Here is a 19,135-nt window from a genome sequence, read left to right as displayed (position 1 = left end):
GTGTCTCTCAGCATCAACCTATCCTCCAAGCTGCCTCTCCCCACCTTGCCCCCCTCCCACATTTATCTTCAACATTCAGTTCAATACAGTGAGCATTCATGGAGCCCCTGCTAAGCATCAGGTTGGCGCTGGGAACCAGGGATGCCCACTTGAATCAGGCTAAGACCACCCCACACACAGAAAAGGCATTGACATTCTAGAAACAGAAATAGACAAAAATATCCTCCTCTAATAAGAAGCAGGATAAAAGCCACACAAAATAGTGCCCCAGGCCCCCAGCTCTGCTTCTCCTTCTTCCTCTGCACTCATCCCCCACCCACCTCAGGGCCTTTGCACCTGCCATGGCCTCTGCCTGGACTGCCCTCCCCCTTCTCTACCTGCAGAATGTCTGTTTAGCCTTCATCGTTCACCTCAAATATCACCTCTGCAGAGATTTTCCTGACTCCCCTGTGCCACCTAGCAGAGACTGGCCCTTCCTCCTCCTGCTGCCCCTGGCATGTACACCTCACTCAGGCTCCACATTGCCATCATGGTCTGTCTATGAGCTTTACAAGGACCGGGTCACGGTTCTATTCATTCTTGACACAAGGCTTGGCATCCAGTGCCCACCCGGTAAATTCTGCTGAATGGCAGTGGACACCCTGCAAGTTTTCGGACGTATGATTACATCCCACGTGCCCCTGACCATTTCCCCCCACCTTGCCAACGAATGGGAGGTTTGATTTCACCTCCTTCTTGGAGGCATGGGGAAGAGTTCCGGCCTACAGGAGTGGTGAGTGGGATCTAGACACGTAGATCAAGGGTCCTGCAAGCTCTGGCTCTTGTCGGCAGTTCACATCACATCCCTGCATGTGTGCCAGTCCGTTCTCTTGGATTCTTGGACTTACGAGTACCTACCACCCCAGCTTTCTGCCCAGGAGCTCCATTGTGGGGACCTACTGGCCCAGAACACACACCCACCCCCAGCTTTTTGCCATTCAGCCCCCAATCTTGCCTTACGTCTTGTCCTTCTCTGGCAAGGCTGAAGTTGGGCTCCCCTGGCCTGTCCTCCCACCTGGCTCACCCCTCCTAGTGCTATCCTTTGGCAGCAAATTTTCTCATTGCTGAAAAATCATAAAGCAAAGGGGAGGGGATAGTGGAGAAAATCTAGAGGATTTGATAAGGTGTTAAAGAGATGGAAGCAGAGGTGAGCGAACAAGTTGGAGTGGGAGAAGGTATCAGGCGGGAGGAGAGAGGAAAGGTGCTAGGCCCATAATTGAAAGTCAGAATGATTGCAGGGGTTTAACAAGACATGTCAAGAGGGCATTCATCACCCAAACAGATGCTGCTGTGAAATGCAGCCTGGCACCGATTATTCCCGTGAAAGGGAACCAGCTCCTTGTCAAGGTGCCTCATAGATAGGAGAGAAATGGGCCAATGCAGAAGGCCACCGATATTTGGGCCAGGGAGTTTGGCAGAGAATTAATGGAGTGTTAATCCTAGAGATTGGAGGCTGCCCCTAGTCTCTGCAAACCCTCTTTCTCAAGCCCAGGTCTCACTGCCTCTTCTCCCCACTCCTCCCCCCAACTCCTTCCCTCCCCCAGGAGGACACTCAGCCTCCAGGGTTCTCAGGGGGCCCCACCCTGCCTTCTGGCAAGAGCTCCCTGTGTCCTGGGGTCTCTGATCCCCACAGCCTATTACATTGTCCTGTGGCCTGCCATCCCAGAGAGCCTGACGACCCATAGCTATTTGTCCTCTGAGAGTCAACGTGGGTGGGTGCTTAGAGTCGCATTCACCTTTGTCTCTCAGCTATGCGCTGGCCAGTGGGCCGCTAGGAGGTCAGGCCATCGCTCTGGGCAAAGCCACCCTCTGTCCTCCCCCAGGACCCACTCAGTGGATGGTATAAGCAGGTGGCATTGGGCACAGAGGCTTCACTTTCCAGATCTCGCCAGGCATGCTGTGGGCTTCTCTGTCGTGGCTGTAGTATTTCCTCTGCTGTCACCCACGTCCCGGGTTTGCCTTCTGTCATGTTATTTATGTCTGTGCACTCATTCAGCAAGTATTTACTGAAAACTACCAGGCAACCACAGGCCCTGAGATAGACGTGGCGTGTACCCAAGTGAACTGAGAAGAGAGTCCTGACCTCATGGAACGTCAGGGCTAGTGGGAAAACCAGACCCTAACAAGTCAGCCACAAAGGAACATAACTGCACATTGTGATCAGCATGTTGGAGGAGAAGACTAGAAGGCTGTCAGGGAGACTGACAGGGTGGGCAAGATGAGCTGTCTCAGATGGGTGGTCAGGGAGGGCTTCCTGCAGGAGGTGACATTGTGGCTGAGAGCAGAATAATCAGGAGCTGGGTAACCTAGAGCTAGAGGGAGAGCATCCCAGGTAGAGTGACCAGCTTGAGAAAAGGCCCAGGAGCTGGAAAGATGGGGAGAGTGGGACCAGATCAAGACCAGATAAGGTGGACAGGACCATGGTCAGGCAGAGCCCTGTGCTCCCCAGGCAGGAATTAGAAGAATTAGAACTTTGCCCAAGAGGATTGGAGGGCGTGATCAGCTTAAGCAAAAGAGTGGCATGATCAGCTTAATGTCTTCCAGTGGCAGTGTTAGGGGAAGCTGGGAAGAGCCTTTGTTCCTCCAGAATTTCCCCCAGTCTCCCTCCCCCAACTCATGCCGCCCCCAAACAGGGTAAAAATAATATGCATGCTGGGCAAACACAGCTTGAACACAAGTCTCGGGTCTTCTTTCAAACCACATGACTGTCCCACCTCCTGCCCCTATAGAGAGCTAGAGAGCTTCTGAGACTGCAGCTGTGTCTCCCGTATCTCCTCCCAGGAATAAGGTGAGAGTCACCCTCCCTAGTTGCTTGTCACAGAGCTAGAGCAGGGTGTTTGTGGAGTGTACAGGGGATGCCGCCCTGAGAGTTCCTGCCTCTCCTCCCCAGGTGTGGACGACCCCCACCAGCACGGGCGAGGTGTCGCCCTGGCTGACTTCAACCGTGATGGCAAAGTGGACATCGTCTATGGCAACTGGAATGGCCCCCACCGCCTCTATCTGCAGATGAGTGCCCATGGGAAGGCCCGCTTTCGGGTAAGAAGGGGCCTCACCCCTGGAGTTCAAGACCAGCCTAGCCAACATGGCCAAAGCCTGTCTCTACTAAAAACATAAAAAATTAGCCAGATGTGGTGGTGCATGCCTATAATCCCAGCTACTCCAATAGCTGAGGCACAAGAATCTTGAGCCCAGGAGGTGGAGGTTGCAGTGAGCTGAGATCCTGCTACTGCACTCAGTCACCAGGCTGCAGGCTGGCATGAGCAGGGCTCAGGGCTCTCAGGGCCCAGGGTGGGGGTGGTGTGACAAGGAAGGTTACACCAGGGGATGAGGGACTACAGCTGGGCTGCTGTAGGAGCTCTGGAGCCAAGAGTAGGAAGAGCCAGGTCAGCAGAGGGAGGCAGGAGAGCAGCCTCCGAGGGGGGCTGGAGCCCTGGGAGGTGGACTGCACTATCTGGATCCAGGCCACTTTTCCCGGTGGCTCCTGGAATGGATCCAGGAGCTAGAGCAGGGTGAGTGTTTGTGGAGTGTGCAGGGAATACAGGATGGCGTCCCCTGCACACTCCACAAAAGCCCAGCCTCAGCTTTTCAGACCTTTTCAGACTGACGTTCAGACCAAGGGCAAAGTGGTGGAGAGAATGGAAGATTGAAGCCACGGAGTTCCCAACAGCTGCCCCTAAAGACAAACAGCAGATGGCAGGCAAGGTGGCCTCCGAGCCCCTCTGTGCCGCTCCCTGAGCTGTTGATAGAACAATGCCAAGAATTCTTCAAAAGGGCTGTTAGTGACAGTGATGGAGGTGCCACCAGCATGAGGGGCATGGCTTTGGGACTTTCTCAGGGAGGACAACAGAGGGAGTGGGCTGGTTGAAGCTGATCTCAGGGAGCCAGGACTGATCTCAGGGAGCCAGGACTGATCTCAGGGAGCCAGGACTGCTCTGCAGGTACCTAGGTCTGCCAGAAACCCCTGAGGAAACAGGAAAGTTCCAGGATTTCCCTGAGGTTTGATGATCCCAGGGAAGTCCCCAGGGACCTCATTTCTGTGTGACCAAGAAGAGGCCACCCCTACCAAGTCCCTTCCCTGTAGGCAGCCACCTTGGGAGGCCCAGGCCCAGCCACTCCCTCCCTGCTAAGGCTTGAGACCCAGGCTCTGTGAGTTGGGGGGAGGCATGCCCTGAACCCAGGGCGGCTGTTGCTGGGATCTTGGACGATTTCCATCTTTATTCCGCTCTTGTTCTCACCCAGCTTCTCAACAGGGATGATCTTGCTGCCCTCCCTCCAGGACATTCGACAATGTCTCGGGACATTTGGGTTTGTCACAGCTGGGGAAGGGAGTGCTCCTGGCATCTAGTATGCAGAGCCCAGGGATAGGGCTGAACACCCTGCAGTGCATAGAGCAGCCCCACAGCAAATAGTTATCCAGCCCCAAATGCCAGTGCGCTGAGGGCGAGGAACCCTGTTAACTCGGCCGATGGCCCCTCCCCAGAGCTCTCAGGAGCAATAATAATAATTAAATAAAATATGATAAATAAATGCCCCATTTATCAAGTGTCTTCCATGTGTCAGGAACTGTGCTAAGCTTAACATATATTATCTCGGAAGCTCAGGCATCGAATAGGGCAACCCCAAGGGGGCTATGGGAGGTTTCCATTTTTATAGAATCAATAGAATCATAATGGCTAGAGATCCTGAGATCTTTTTGCTCCCTGGCTCCTCAGGCCCAGCTCAACCCACCCTGACCAGCTGGCCAGGCTTATTCAACCTCATTACTGCTCTGATGGAGACAGCCTCCTTCCCTGGCCTCCCCAGAGCAGACAGCTCGACTGCTGACCCAGCCTGCTCATCCCTGTGGCTGCCAAAAAGGACCTGCAGCAGGAGGCCGATAGCAGACCCAAGCCTGGGGTAGAGGAGACTCCCAGAGACACCACTTGTACCTTTCTCAGCCCTCTCCATGTGGGTTTTGGGACTTGGACAGACCCCAAAGTCTTTAAGGGAAAAACCCACCTACGATGAGGATATTACACTCAGAAATAGAAGGTTGCCCTTCCCAGCTCTCCTTCTGTTTCAGAGGCAAAAACACACCTGGGACCCTTAGCCTGGTCCCCCAAGACCCTCCTAGCACTTTGGAGTTCCAGCTGGGCTATCCCGGGCCTGGGGTCTCCCCATTAGTCCTGGACAGGTGTAGCTGATACCACTGGACAGATGCAGCTGATACCACAACCCCCTCAAAGCAAATGTCTCAAAAAATAAAAATAAGAAGGCTCCCAAGAAACAACATAAGGTAGTAGAAGCAGCCAAATCCACAGCTACAGGTAACCTCTTTTACCTTCCCTGAGGTGGGTGGCAGGTAAGGCAGGACAGGCTGCCGGCGATCTGTCTCATGCCCACTCGGTGCCAGGCATTTTACATGCAATCCTCACAACCCAGGCAGCTATTATTATTCCCACGTTACTGATGGGGAAGGTGAGATCCGAGGGGGTTAGTAACTTGCCTAAGATCACACAGCTAGTCAATGGTGGAGCCTGGATTTAGATGCACAGAGATTTTCAGGCCCACCCAGCTTCTGACTCAGCGCGGAGGAGGAAGGATGCCTAGGAGAAAGGGCACAGCATCCGGAATCAGAAGCCCTGGCCTCCCCACTCAGTAGCTGTGACATCACAGTTCTCCTCCTTCTCCAGGACTCAATTACCTCACCCATCAAATGGGAACGCTAATGTCCGTACTGCCTCGAGGGATGGACAGGAGGCATGGACAGGTGTGATCCAGACTAGGGAACGGCTAAGCACTTCACTGGTGTCTATCACGACTGTTATTCTTCCCTCCTTCTTCTGGTACAAGCAGCCTGAGGTCTGTGTGATCCTAAAGGCAGCCCCCAGGTCCTTTTGAGGAGGCAGGAGAGGAGCTGTTGGGTTGGGCTGCCTCTTATTTTTAATTGCCCCCACACTCCATAGAGGAGAGCTGGCCTCCTGCCCGAGCCCACTCTCCTGCCGCTGACCCCCAGCCTTGTTTCCTCCAGGACATCGCCTCGCCCAAGTTCTCCATGCCCTCCCCTGTCCGCACAGTCATCACCGCTGACTTTGACAATGACCAGGAGCTGGAGATCTTCTTCAACAACATCGCCTACCGCAGCTCCTCAGCCAACCGCCTCTTCCGGTAGATGCTCCATCCTGGCTCGTGGCCCTTCACCCTTGACAGCTGGTGGGAGGAACGGTCAGGGAGAAGGTTTAAGAATCAGAAGGGGAGGGTTCCTAGGGCCAGGTGGTCAGGCCAAGGTCAATGCAGGTCCCCTGATGAAGAAACAGAAAGGAGGGAAGGACGAGGACTGGGCAAGAGGCTGTGGGAATGCAGGGCGAAGCCTGGTCAAGGAGCTGGCCTCTGCTATTGCAGGGAAAGGGAAGAGGAATGTGGCCCAAAGTGTGCCCAAAACCCAACCGCCACAAGATAAAGCCACACTACCACGAAAAGGGGCTACGGGATCCAATCACTACCACAAAAAGGGGCTACAGGGCCCAAGTAAATACAGGTTTATTTACTGCAGGACTTCTCAGTGCCTTTAACTTGACCATGAATATTTTAATTTTCCAAAAGATGGATGGAGTATTCCAAATAGGCCTGATCACAGGGCACTTCTTTCACAGATTTTTCTGTTGAGATTGGTGTTCTGCAAACCATCCTTTGGGAAATTCTGGATGACAAGGGTTCCTGGTAGACAAGGAAAAGGGTCTCAGAAATGGAGGGAATGTGCAGGCCTCTGAGCAGTGTGTCTAGGGAGGAAGGGCTGGATTTGCTGTGGCAATATTTCTCCAAGGGAACATCCAGAGACCATTGGCATCAGAATCACCCAGAGGGCTTAAAGTACAGAATCCCGGGACCTGCCCCACATCTCCTGATTTAGAATCTCAGGGCGTGAGGCCCAGGAATCTGTATTTTAACAAGTACAGTAGGCACCAGGTGATTCTCATCACATTGAAGTTTGAGAACCACTGTTGGGGAACTGAGCTCAGGGTCTCCCCATGAGTCCTGGATAGGTGGAGTCCTGGGCAGGCATGTGGCCTGAGATGTCCCTGTTCCTGGCCTGAAACATTCCAAGAGGTCTCAGGACCAGGTGGGAAAAGGCGGGTGGGCCAGGGCCTTGCATCCAGGACATGTGCCAGATCATCTGCTTGGCCCCCCAAGACCCCTACCCCATCTCCCGGGAGGGTCCAACTATTTATACTAAAAGGCAAGAGTGTGACTACGCGTGTTTTAAAATATAATTATTAACAAAGCATCAATTCTGACTGGATGTAATCACCCCCTAAAGGCGCTAGATTTACTAATTAGGTGCCTTGCAAAAAGCTTATTCACAACTTCCAGATTAATTGCAGAAGATCAATTGCTAGTTAACAGAGACACTGCTTTCCTTCTCTGGCTAATAAAGTGTCACTCGCCAGGAGGATGAGGACTGGGCACTGAGGAATCTAGTGCCCCTGTCTGTGGCTCTAGAACCTAGGTACCTCCCCCGTCTTCCTGCCCATCCAGCCTGCTTCACATCTCCCAGCGTCCCCTGCAGCCGGGAGACAGGGCTGGGAGGGAGTACAAGCAGGCTGGCCCAGAGCTGTCAGTGGACAGAGCAAGTCACCATGTGGCTGCCCAATGGGTTAGTGTGTTTGCTTCCACGCAGCAGCAGCAGAAGCCACTTCCCAGGTACGTGGCTGTGCCCCAAGTCCCCGTGGCAGATGGCTGGGTCCTGAGCACACAGCAGAGAGGAGAGCAAGAGGGGCTGCAGCTGGGACTGGCACTCAGCTGGCAGCTCTGGAAGTTTAACCCCCAACTGTCCCACACCACAGGGGCTTTTCACCTGTCACTGAACAGGCATCGTCGGCTCGTTGGCCCTGGTGCTCTCCAGGAACAGGCCAGGCACTCTGTGGGGACACAAAGCCTCAGTGTGCTTGAGTCTGCACGTCCTTTAATGATACCTGCAGCATCCTGGGAACTCATCACCCAAACAGTCACTTAATGAGAGTTTAAGGGAGCCCTCTTAATAATCACAGCACAAAAAAAAAAGAAGAAGGAAAAAAGAAAAAGAATCACAGAGGCAAAAATGCATGAACAGGGACACTCCTAGGCCAACCGCCGTGTGCAAGGTCACCCCCTTTTGCATGTAGCCATGTCTCCGATCTGCTCTTAATTCTCCACCACCATGACACCACTCCTGGTCTCCCATGGAGATTCCTGCACCTCCGCCAGCTGCTCTCCTTGTTTCTAGTCCTGCAGAGAAAATGCAAGTCTGGCCACACCCCCTTCCCACCGTAGATCCTCTAGAAGCTCCCCATTGCCTTTGGATGAAGTCCAAACTCTTTGACACAACCCACATAGCCCGGCTCCGTCTCCAGCCTCGTCACTTTCTACTTCCCTGTTTACATCTAAGCAGCAGGCACAGCAAGCTTCCTTCAGTTCTGGGCTGTGCCAAGCCTCACCCTCAGGCTGCCGACTCCCTCTAGCCCCCAATTCTCCCTCTTCATTTGAGCGACATGTGTTCACTCGCCATGGTGGTCTCAGCTTAGCTGACCCCTCCTCTAGGGAACCTTCCCTAATTGCCCGAATCTGGGTGAGCTTTCCCAGCTCTGCACTCCCCACGTCCCACTCTCCCTGGGCCTTCAGCCCTCTGAATGGTGGTTCCTGTTAACACGGACTCTGAGCTCCATCCTTTCTACTGTGCACCATACTTCATGCAGGGCCCCATACACAATAGTTGCTGCCTAAGAATGTGTTCAAAGAACACAGAAATGCAGTGGAATTGCTGGGTGTTATCCTTAGGACTCCTTAACTGCATTGTCACCTGAACCAAGAAGTGTCTCTGCACAGCTGTGGCAGAGGCTGCAGGACACAAATGGTCAAAGAGACTGTGGGCATCACACCCATGCACACCAACACACAAGCCCACCTCATGGGGCATCTGCCAGCTCTCTCTGCCACCCAGCCACCAAAGGCTCCAGCTCAGGGGACCCCAACCCCCTCCTGAAGCTATGACTGTATCACAGCCCTCTGGTGTTTCTCACAGGCAACAATGTGGTAGGAAGTGCGATGCCAATTCTTCCTTACGCCCTACCCTCCCATCATTGCCCCACACATCTAGGGCAGAGCACCCAAGGCTGTGAGAATATGCCAAGTGAGAACAATTCTAGAGGAAAGCTCATGGCCATCATCAGCTAAGTGTAGAGAAAGAGCAGGACGTCCCTAGCAGACGTTTCTGAAACAATGCCAAAATTCAGAGTTCCAAACAGACAGAACCACTGCAACCCAAAGGGACCCCTTTCCTCTCTTTGCCTCTGGAATTCATCTTTATATCCTGCAGACACGTGCTTGGAACTTTCTGAGAGCCGAGCACTGTGTTAGATGCTGCAAGAGATGCAAAGATGAATAATGCAAGGTCCCAGCCTGCAAAGAGCTCACATTCTCCCAGGGGAGATCAGATGCATTCATAGAGAGCTGTAACACAGGCAGAAAGTGATAAAGCCCATGAAGAAAGAAGGGATTGCTTCCAGCAGGATGGTCCAGGAGGGCATGGAGGAGGTGGCACTGAGTGGGGTTAAACCCTGGGTAGCATCCAGAACTAGGAAACCCAGGGGCCACTTGAAGGACAAGGAAGGTCGGTTGAAGGAAGTTCTGTCCCTGCCCCTTCTCCATCCATCAACTGCCCTTCCCTAGTCTGCCTATAATTCATCCATTAGAGAAGGAAAAATCAATATTTACCAACATAAATTAAAACCCAGGCAAGGAACAGGCAGAGTGTAGGCAGGGTCTGGGAGCAGAGAGTGACTCCATGGGCAGCCAGGTGGCAGCCCATGCACATTGGGACCTGGGGATGTTCAGGGGACAGAGCAGAGCAGGTGGGTCTTCAGGTCCAGGGGCCTCTGAGACCCCACCAGAGCAAGCCTGTCTCCTCTCCTGCAGCGTCATCCGTAGGGAGCATGGAGACCCCCTCATCGAGGAACTCAATCCTGGGGACGCCTTGGAGCCTGAGGGCAGGGGCACAGGTGAGGGGCACCTGGGGTATCTGGCCTGCAATGCCCCCTTAGCACTGTTCATACCCTGGGACGAGGGCGGGAGGGATGGGGCAGCCAGTCCCACGGCAGAGTCCCTCCTGTCCCTGCCACACTGAGGGCTGAGACTCAAGAGCAAGGGAGAGAGTGGAGATGGGGGAACCCTGGGGACAGGTAGGCAGGAAACAGAGGGGAGGATGGTCCACTCCCCCAATCCCAGGCTGATGGGGGCAGGGGAATGAGAGTCTATGGGTCTGTGGGCAGGAGCTTCTCTGGCCATACCTTGCCAGGTGGGGATGGAAAGGAGAGGAGTGAGCCCCTTCTGCTCTCAGGCAGAGGATCTTGCCATCTGACCCCTCCCCTCTTTGCACTCAGCTTGTCAGGCAGAGCCCTGGGCCAGGAGTCCCAGAACCCAGCTCTGACATTGCCTCACTTTGTGGTCTTGGAAAAGTGGTTTTACCTTTTGGGTGTTCTCCACATTCATAAAATGGGGATAATTATATCTGTCCTCTTCACCTCTTTGGGTTGTAATGACAACCAAAAGGAGCCTGTGTATATGCAAACACTTGATAAATTGACAGAAAAATCTATGCAAATATAACAGGCATGTATTATTCAAACCATAATAGAAAGACCAGAAAGAAGCCTATGTGGTCTGAGTAATTTGCATGCACTGTCTCCATGCAAAGACCGGGGGAAGGAAGGAAATGTCTGTCCCATGAGTCCTATCATGAGTCGGCTGTTAGGAAGGATAGGAGATGGGTGCCGAGCCCCAGCCTTCCTGCCCCGGTGCTGCGCTTTCTCTGACCCCGCACCCAGGGCTGTGGATACTGCACTTGGTTAGGAACATCTCTCCTCTGTGGGTCTCCTGGATGGCGGCCAGAGGTGAAATCTGCATTGTTTGTAGGGGGTGTGGTGACCGACTTCGACGGAGACGGGATGCTGGACCTCATCTTGTCCCATGGAGAGTCCATGGCTCAGCCGCTGTCCGTCTTCCGGGGCAATCAGGTGCGCTCAGACCTCAGGAGCCACAGATCCCAGCCCTGTGTGCTCTTGGGTACCTTAGGTTGGTGAGGGCAAGGCACTGGGGTGCTGGCTTGGCCAGCATGGCGGGTAATGGAAGCCCTGGGCCCTGGAGGAGGGAGGTAAATTCCAGCAGCACCAGGAAGCTCAGGAAGGGCTGCCTTGGGAGAAGCCCTTGCCTCTCTGCCTTCCACTGTCGTTTCTCTGCCAAACACTGTGCCCTGAGTCCCTCGGCTTTTGTCTCCTCTATCTACAGTGCCTCTCTTTCATTTAGCCAATCTGTCTTTGCCTCATTTGTTTTTCTCGCCTGGCTTCCTCTTCCTCTCTTTTTCCTCTGCCCACTTTCTTCTCTTCCTCCTTCTTCTCCCTCTCCCCCTCCCATCCTCCCTGGCTCCCTGCTCTTCCCACCCACCACGCTGACACCCACCGGGTGTCTACCTCTCACTCTCCCTGCAGGGCTTCAACAACAACTGGCTGCGAGTGGTGCCACGCACCCGGTTTGGGGCCTTTGCCAGGGGGGCTAAGGTCGTGCTCTACACCAAGAAGAGCGGGGCCCACCTGAGGATCATCGACGGTGGCTCAGGCTACCTGTGCGAGATGGAGCCTGTGGCACACTTTGGCCTGGGTGAGTAGGGGTCCGGTGGGGGATGGTGATCTGTTGTCAGGACAGCGGGATGCTGACTGATTCAGGGACTCACAGCCCGAGCATCCTTGGGCACCGCTCTACTGTGACAGCCATGATGGACACCAGCTACTGGGGACAAACCCTGCTCTGAGATGAGCCTGAGCTCAAGAGGAGGCGAGTGGGAAACGCTGGTTAGATTTTCATGCATCTCACTTGCAGGAGTCCCCACCCCAGTGCCTCCGTGGAATTAGTTCACCTTGGGGTCAGAGTGTTTAATCCTCCATTTGTTCAAGGCTGTAGCCTTGTTCAAATGCTGGGCTGCACCAAATGTGTCCAAGCCAGCTGTTTCCCTAGCCTCTTGGGAGCTGGTTCAGTCTTGAACAGGCTTGGGAAACCATGCATTCTCAATGGGAGTGAAGTCACCCCAAAGAGGAGAGAGTGGGTTCTTGGCAGGAGAAGGGGGATGACAAAATCCTATCTTTTTTTTTTTTTAAATATGTAAAAGCATCAGGGGCCAGGTGCAGTGGCTCACGCCTATAATCCTAACACTTTGGGAGGCTGAGGCAGGTGGATCTCTTGAGCTCAGGAGTTCGAGACCAGCCTAGGCAACATGGCGAAACCTCATCTCTACCAAAAGTACAAAAAATAATAATAATAACCAGGCGTGGTGGCGCATGCCTGTAGTTCCAGCTACCTGGGAGACTGAGGTGGGAGGATCACCTGAGCCCAGGGAGGTAGAGGCTGCAGTGAGCTGTGATTGCACCACTGTACTCCAGCCTAGGCTGGAGTGAGTGAGACTCTGTCTCAAAAAGTAAAAAAGCATCAACAAGCATATAGCACATAAACTGATATACAGTATATCAGTGGCATTAATGGAACTATCACTACATACCTATTAGAACAAAAATTAAAAATAGCAACAATACCAAATGCTGGCAAGGATCCAGGTAGCTTCTAGAAATCAGAGAAACTGGATCTCTCCTACATCCCTAGTGAAAATGTAAAATGGTACAGTTACTCTGGAAAATCTTTTGGCAGTTTATTTTAAGAAAACAAAACAAACCTAAGCAAACAACTGCTACTCTATGACCCAGCTATCATATCCCAAGCCACTTATTTCAGACTAATAAAAACTTATATCCACACAAACATCTTTACATCTGTTCATAGTATCTTTATATTAATAGCCCGGAACTAGAAACAACCTAGGTGTTAATAGTTCAAGCAACTGTGATACAGCCCTTCCATAGAATGTTACTCAGCTATGTGATACGTGCAAAAACTGAGTAGATCACCGGGGCACTATGGTGAGTGAGAAAAGGGGAGAAAAGGCTCATCTCCAAAGGTCAGTATGGTAGATTTTTGTTTACATAACATTCTCAGAATGACGAAATTATACAGCGGAAAACAGATTGGTGGTTGGCAGGACTTAGAGATGACGGAAGGGAGAGGAGTGGGTGTGACTATCATCAAGGGCAGCCCGAGGGGATCTTTGTGGAGCCTCTGGTGGATCCCTGGGTAGGGAACCTGCAACCATTGGGTGAAACTGGGTGAAGGGCACAGAGGCGCTTTTTGTACTATCTTTGCAACTTCCTGTGAATCTATAATTATTTTAAAATACAACATTTTAAAATAAATATATGGGGGGAATTGGGGAAAAAGTCTAAAGAGTCTTCTGGCAGGGTGAGGGGATTACAATGATGGAAAAAACATTGAGAAACACCAGTAGGAGTAGAGGAGCCCAGAGTGTCTTCACTGAAACGCAATGGTTCAGAAAGTGCTGGAGTCAAACATTCCTAGGTTCAAAATCAGACGCCTTCCCCAGGTGTTCGCACCTCATGAGATGTACCATTTTAATATAAAAGGAATAGGCACTATGGTCTCAAATTACTGAATACAAATGTTAATATTATACACACATCATATGTGCAGAAAAAACCTGAAAGGAAATGCAAAAAGTGAGAACAGTGATTCTGTCTGAGTGGCTGGATTAATATAGTAACTCTCACTTATTCCAGACACAGTGCCAAGCACTTCACTCTTATTACTTCATTTAATCCTCATGACTACCTTGTGAGATGAGCAATATTATCCCCATGTTACACATGGGAAAACTGAAGATCAGAACAATTAAGAAACCTGCCGAGGTCACATGATACTATATGGCAGCACTGGGATTCAAACCCAGGCTTCCTTGAGCGTGTGGTTTTTATTTCCTTCCATATGTTTTGTTGTGTGTGTGTGCTCCAGTTTTTATAGGGAACACATAATATTTATGTGTAGTCTGAAAAAGAAGCAATAAATATTTAGGGGACCCAGGGCCTGGTTATATGATCGTTTTCTTGGGCTATTTCACCCTGGATAAGTCAGCCTGAGGTTGGAGTGTTTATCACTCCTAAGACAGCTATGTGCTAAGCTGGCCCTAAAGGCACAAGACACCTTTTAAATACATAGTCCTGTCTCACAAAGTAGCAGCAGCCGACACTTATCAAGCAATTAGTATGTGCCAGGCACTGGGCTGAGTGGTTTGCCTGTCACTTCATTTGATTTTCACAACTTGAAGAATCAGGTATCATAACCCACATTTTACAGGTCAGAAAACTGAGACTGAGGTCAAGTAATTTGCCCCAAACCACACCTCCACAGAGTAAGGAGAGCTAGATTTGGATCCCACCTCCCGACGCCATGGTCTGAGTTCCTGACTGTGACTTAACACCTCTAGTAGCTGCTTTGTGCAGCCAGACAAGCGGCAAGGTGACCGCCATGGTATCATAGGTGGCTGTTTATCCAGGCTTCTGGTTGGAAAACTCCCCCACTCCATTGTGCCAGTAAGGACATTGAGGCTTACCTTGTAAATCAATGGCAAGGGCAGGATGGGGGCTGAAATTCTCCTTCCCCACATCTCAGGGGCTGCCTCTGCTATTTTAAGTGGTGTATTAGGGACCTCACTTGGTCCCTTCTCTGGCCAGAATCTGCCCTGCCAGGAGAATAGATTGCTTTCTTAACTGGCCAGGTCATATGATGGGGAGAAGGGGGTTCAATAGTCCCTTCTGGGCACCTGCTCCCCACACTCAGTATTACGCACACTGCATCTCATTGGGACCTCCGCCTAGTGCCAGCCCTTGCTATTTTGCAAAGCCCTGGGATTTGTTCTTCGTCTGACCTCTGGCTCAAAATGCTCTAAGGGGCCTCCCGGCAGACTCCTCTCTCTATTGACAGGATCCATTCCCAGCGGCACTGGAAGGCAGGCTGCTCTAGGGACAGGCCCCTTGGGTCACGAGGCGCCTCAGCAGATGGCCAACCCAGCCGCCAGGGACACAGTGAGAGGCGGGCAGTTCCATCCCTGCAGCTCCCAGGCCCCTCTGGATCTCTTATGAGTGGAGCTCAGCACTGCTCTTCCTGACTGATAGGGGAGCTGGCAACGGAGCAGGAGCGAGGGCGCCAGTGGAGAAGGCCAGATGGAGGGAAGGACTGGGAAGAGAGAGAACAGGGGGAGACAGAAAGACAGAGATGGGCCTGTGGAAGACCAGGAGAGCAGAGACATGGGGAAAGAGGCAGATAAGAAATGCCCCCTGCCCTCCAGGCTGGCAGTGGGCGGAAGGCAGATGGACACAGGACTCTCATGAGAGGCAGATCTGGACACACCGCCACACTGGCCCCGTGGCCATGAGAGGACGCAGGCGAGAGAAGTCAGTTTTGTTCTGGGCAGCTTCCCGGAGGAAGTGGGACTGGAATTAGGTCTAGAAGGACAGTAGGAGCTTAGAAGGGGTAGGCGAGGGCCTAAGGAGAGCATTCCAGAGGTTGGACTGGCTTGGCCAGAGGCCCAGAAGTGGGAAGGTCCAGTCCAAAGAATGGGAATGTTTTGGAAAACTTTTTTTCTCATTGTAAGAACAATGCATATTGATTATAGGAAAATAAGAAAATTATTTTTAAAAGAAGAAAAATTACTCATCGTTTCACCCCTGTTTGGAATATTAAGGAAAAAGTAAATGTTTCTTCCTTCACCTTCCCTCAATATCATTTGATTCATTTAGTGACTACATATTTACTGAGCACCTACTGTGTGCCAAACACAAAACTGAAGATCCTTGCCACAAGCCATCCTATGTTCCAGTAGAAGGAACTTATATACATAATACACATAGTAAATAGGTAAATAAATAAAATGTTAGAAGATATAATGGGCCGAGTGCAGTGGCTCTCGCCTGTAATCCCAGCACTTTGGGAGGCCAAGGCGGGCAGATCACCTGAGGTCTGGAGTTCGAGACCAGCCTGACCAACATGGAGAAACTCCGTCTCTACTAGAAATACAAAATTAGCTGGGCATGGTGGTGCATGCCTGTAATCCCAGCTACTCGGGAGGCTGAGGCAGGAGAATCGCTTGAACCCAGGAGGCAGAGGTTGCGGTGAGCCAAGATTGTGCCATTGCACTCCAGCCTAGGCAACAAGAGCGAAACTCCATCTCAAAAAAAAAAAAAAAAAAAAAAAAAGAAAATGCAGAACAGAGGAATGAATTAGGAGTGCAGAGGGGAAGGGACAAGGAGCAGTTTTCCAGCACAGTGGTCCGGGTTGGACAGGTCATGCTTGTGATATGCTTTTATTACATGTCATATACACAGGAACACACAGACACGTATTTCTTGGCAATTTTTAAAATCAAAAGAATGATGCTTTCCACTTGTTTCTGTAAGTTGCTTTTTTCCCCTCTTAACCATATGTCCAAGGCCGGGTGCAGCAGCTCATACCTGTAATCCTAGTGCTTTGGGAAGCCAAGGAGGGAGGATTGCTTGAGGCTAGGAGTTCAAGACCAGCCTAGGCAACATGTTGAGACCCCCTCTCTACAAAAATTAGCCCAGTGTGGTGGTGCAAGCCTATAGTCCCAGCTACTCAGGAGGATGAGGCAGGAAGATCGCTCAAGGCCAGGAGTTTGAGGCTGCAGTGAGCTATGATCACAACACTGTACTCCAGCTTGGGTAACAGAGTGAAAGCCTGTTATATACACGTGTGAGTGTGTGTGTGCATGTGTGTGTGTACACATCCTGGACAGCATGCCAGGTCTGTGCATATCTCCTGTTTCCTTTCAGGGCTGTGAAGTATTTCACTGTGAGGCAGCACTCACCTCACCACCTATTTACCTAGTCCCCTCTAGATGGACAGTTAGATTGTTTCCAGTTCTGAGCAGTTGGGGTGAGAAGTGGGGATGTCTACAACATGAATCTGAGAAAGGCCTGCCTTGAGGTCCCCTATGACTGAGGAGTAGAGGAGAGGGGCCAGTGGGAAGCTCCCCTGCCGGCACTCACAAGACTTCAACTCACCTGCCCCCAGGGCCCCTGCCCCCTTCCTGCCTCCGTGAGTCCTGCACTGCCTCCTCCTGATTTTGCAGCAAGGTGCGGTGCGCATGTGTGGGTACACGAACGTGTATGTGAGTGTGCACACGTGTGCCTCTCCCAGACAGCCTCAGCCTTGCCCCATGCACATCGTGTCTGCTCCCACTGGAGCACACCCCGAGGACGCAGGCCCTCACCTGTACTCCCCACCTCCGTCCACAGGCAATGAGTGTCCGCATGGGGGGCTCCCAGAGGGCCCACTGTGTTGTGCAGAGCTCTCATAGCGACATCTTGCTGTGGGGTCCCTTCTCAGTGGACCCTGCCTTGCTCAGTGGAGCCCCCCACCAAGTTCCGCAGTCCCTCTCCACCCTGGCCTTTCCCTGCTGCTCCTCACCTCCTGCTGAAAATAAGTGTTTCTGCTTATAGCCCTTGTCGAGGGCTCCCCCACCACCAACCTGGTTGCTCAGAACCCACCCCCGAGCCCCACATGCCCACCCTCCACTTCCCAACTGGTAGCGGGCCGAGGCAGCTCACTCCCAAACCCAGAAAATAAAAACACACCAATCATCTATTTGCCTCCGCCAGCTCCACTGGGAGTCACCGGCTCAGGCAGCCACCCCCACCATTCTCCTCCCCTCTTCCCCCTCCCCCACAACCGGCATTGCCGATGCCCCAGCCCCACCTACACATGCCACCGTCCTTTCAGCTAATTGCTTGCAGGTGACTCAGAGCTGCCTCTCCGCACCGGCTGATGCTCATTTACGGAAGGGAAATTCAGTGGCCCTCATAAAAATTGCTTTATTAAAGTGCAAAAATATTCTACCAACTGTATTCCCACCATCTGTTTTGTTTGTAATTCTTCTGAAAAGTGCAATTCTCTCTGCCTCCTTGGCCTCTGTCCTTTAAAAGCTGCCAGAGGTGACTCACTGCTGCTCCTGACCTCTTGTCTCTGCTGGTTAATGGGGGGCGCTCCTCTGCTCAGCCCTCCCCTACACACAGGCCTGGCAGGACTGACCGGCTTCGAGGCTGCTGGTGTGCGGTGTCTGGGAGCCAGTCCCCCTCGGCCATGCAGCCCCAGGAAGACTTAAGATGTTATGCAGATTGCCTGGGCAGAGGGATGAGCTGCGCCTAAGGACAGGAGACTGGCTTCCAGTCCTAGCTCAGACACCTGCAAGTCACTTCACCTTGTCAAGCCTCAATGTTGACATCTGGAGAATGGGGATAAAATACCCACCGCGTAAGTGTGAAGGCTCTGAAGCCCCTCCCCGGCCTCCTCTGATACACATTCCCACCTGATACACATTCTGACACTCTTTCCCACTCTGAACTTCTTCCTGATCTTCAGCTACAACTTACCCTTTCATGCCGCTGTACCTTTGCCCTCACTGTATCCTTTCCCTGGAATGCTCCTTCCTTGCTTCTTCGCTTCACAAACTCTTACTCCTCCTGCAATGCCCAAATGAAATGACCCACCTCTCTCACCGCATGGTAGCAGTGCTGTTGTGGCACTTTCCCAGCTTATAATATAATCACTTGTATTCGTTGCTCCCATGGGAATCATGAGAACGGGGCCTGGGTCTGTCTCATTCTCTGTTGAATCCCAAATCCCTGCACAAAGCTTGGTATAGGGTGGCTGCTGAGCGTGGGATAGGGTGGGCGGTGTAACAGGGGCACAGTAGATGTCGGCTCTGGGATCTGTCCGACCTCTGCTGGGCAACTGGGCGATTCACTGCACCTCTGCATGGCTCTGCCTTCTCGTCTCTGAGACAGAAATGATAACACCGGCACCTTCCTTGTGGAGATGTGAAGTTTCAATGCGTTAGCATCATAAAGCAGTTGGTACAGCTTGGGGCATGTTGTCAGTGTTCACTGTTGTTACCAACACCAGAAAGCCCTTTGGAAACTGTAGGGAGACCCCATGTCCAAGAGCTGATGGTGCCAGGGACGCTGAGGTGAATGATTAACGGCGGGGCAGGACTCCTGCTCCAAGGGTAGAAAGGCTCTGCTTCCTAGGAGTGGTAAGGCTGTCGGCCAGCACCCCCATCTTATAGATGAAGAAACTGAGGCCCAGAGAGGATGCCCAAGTTAGCAAAAAACAGCGG

At 52.2% G+C, this 19,135-nt stretch overlaps 2 protein-coding genes across 3 annotated transcripts in view; both read left to right on the top strand.

Moving 5' to 3' along the window:
- Positions 1 to 19,135, top strand: part of MMS19 (MMS19 homolog, cytosolic iron-sulfur assembly component) — a 458,727-nt gene that overhangs the window by 8,760 nt on the left and 430,832 nt on the right. The gene's annotated exons all lie outside the window — the stretch shown is intronic.
- The window catches only part of CRTAC1 (cartilage acidic protein 1), a 166,292-nt gene that overhangs the window by 124,285 nt on the left and 22,872 nt on the right, over positions 1 to 19,135 (top strand). For both annotated transcript variants that reach the window (XM_050802888.1, XM_050802889.1), the window contains exons 7-11: positions 2,930 to 3,075; positions 6,050 to 6,186; positions 9,970 to 10,052; positions 10,966 to 11,066; positions 11,538 to 11,706. In XM_050802888.1, coding sequence (XP_050658845.1) covers positions 2,930 to 3,075; positions 6,050 to 6,186; positions 9,970 to 10,052; positions 10,966 to 11,066; positions 11,538 to 11,706 — 636 coding nt within the window. The remainder of the gene's footprint in view (positions 1 to 2,929; positions 3,076 to 6,049; positions 6,187 to 9,969; positions 10,053 to 10,965; positions 11,067 to 11,537; positions 11,707 to 19,135) is intronic.

The sequence above is a fragment of the Macaca thibetana genome, chromosome 9 (genome assembly GCF_024542745.1).
Source record: "Macaca thibetana thibetana isolate TM-01 chromosome 9, ASM2454274v1, whole genome shotgun sequence".
NCBI lineage: Eukaryota > Metazoa > Chordata > Mammalia > Primates > Cercopithecidae > Macaca > Macaca thibetana.
Note: the sequence above shows the minus strand (reverse complement) of the source record. Positions and strands in the feature narration are given on the sequence as shown.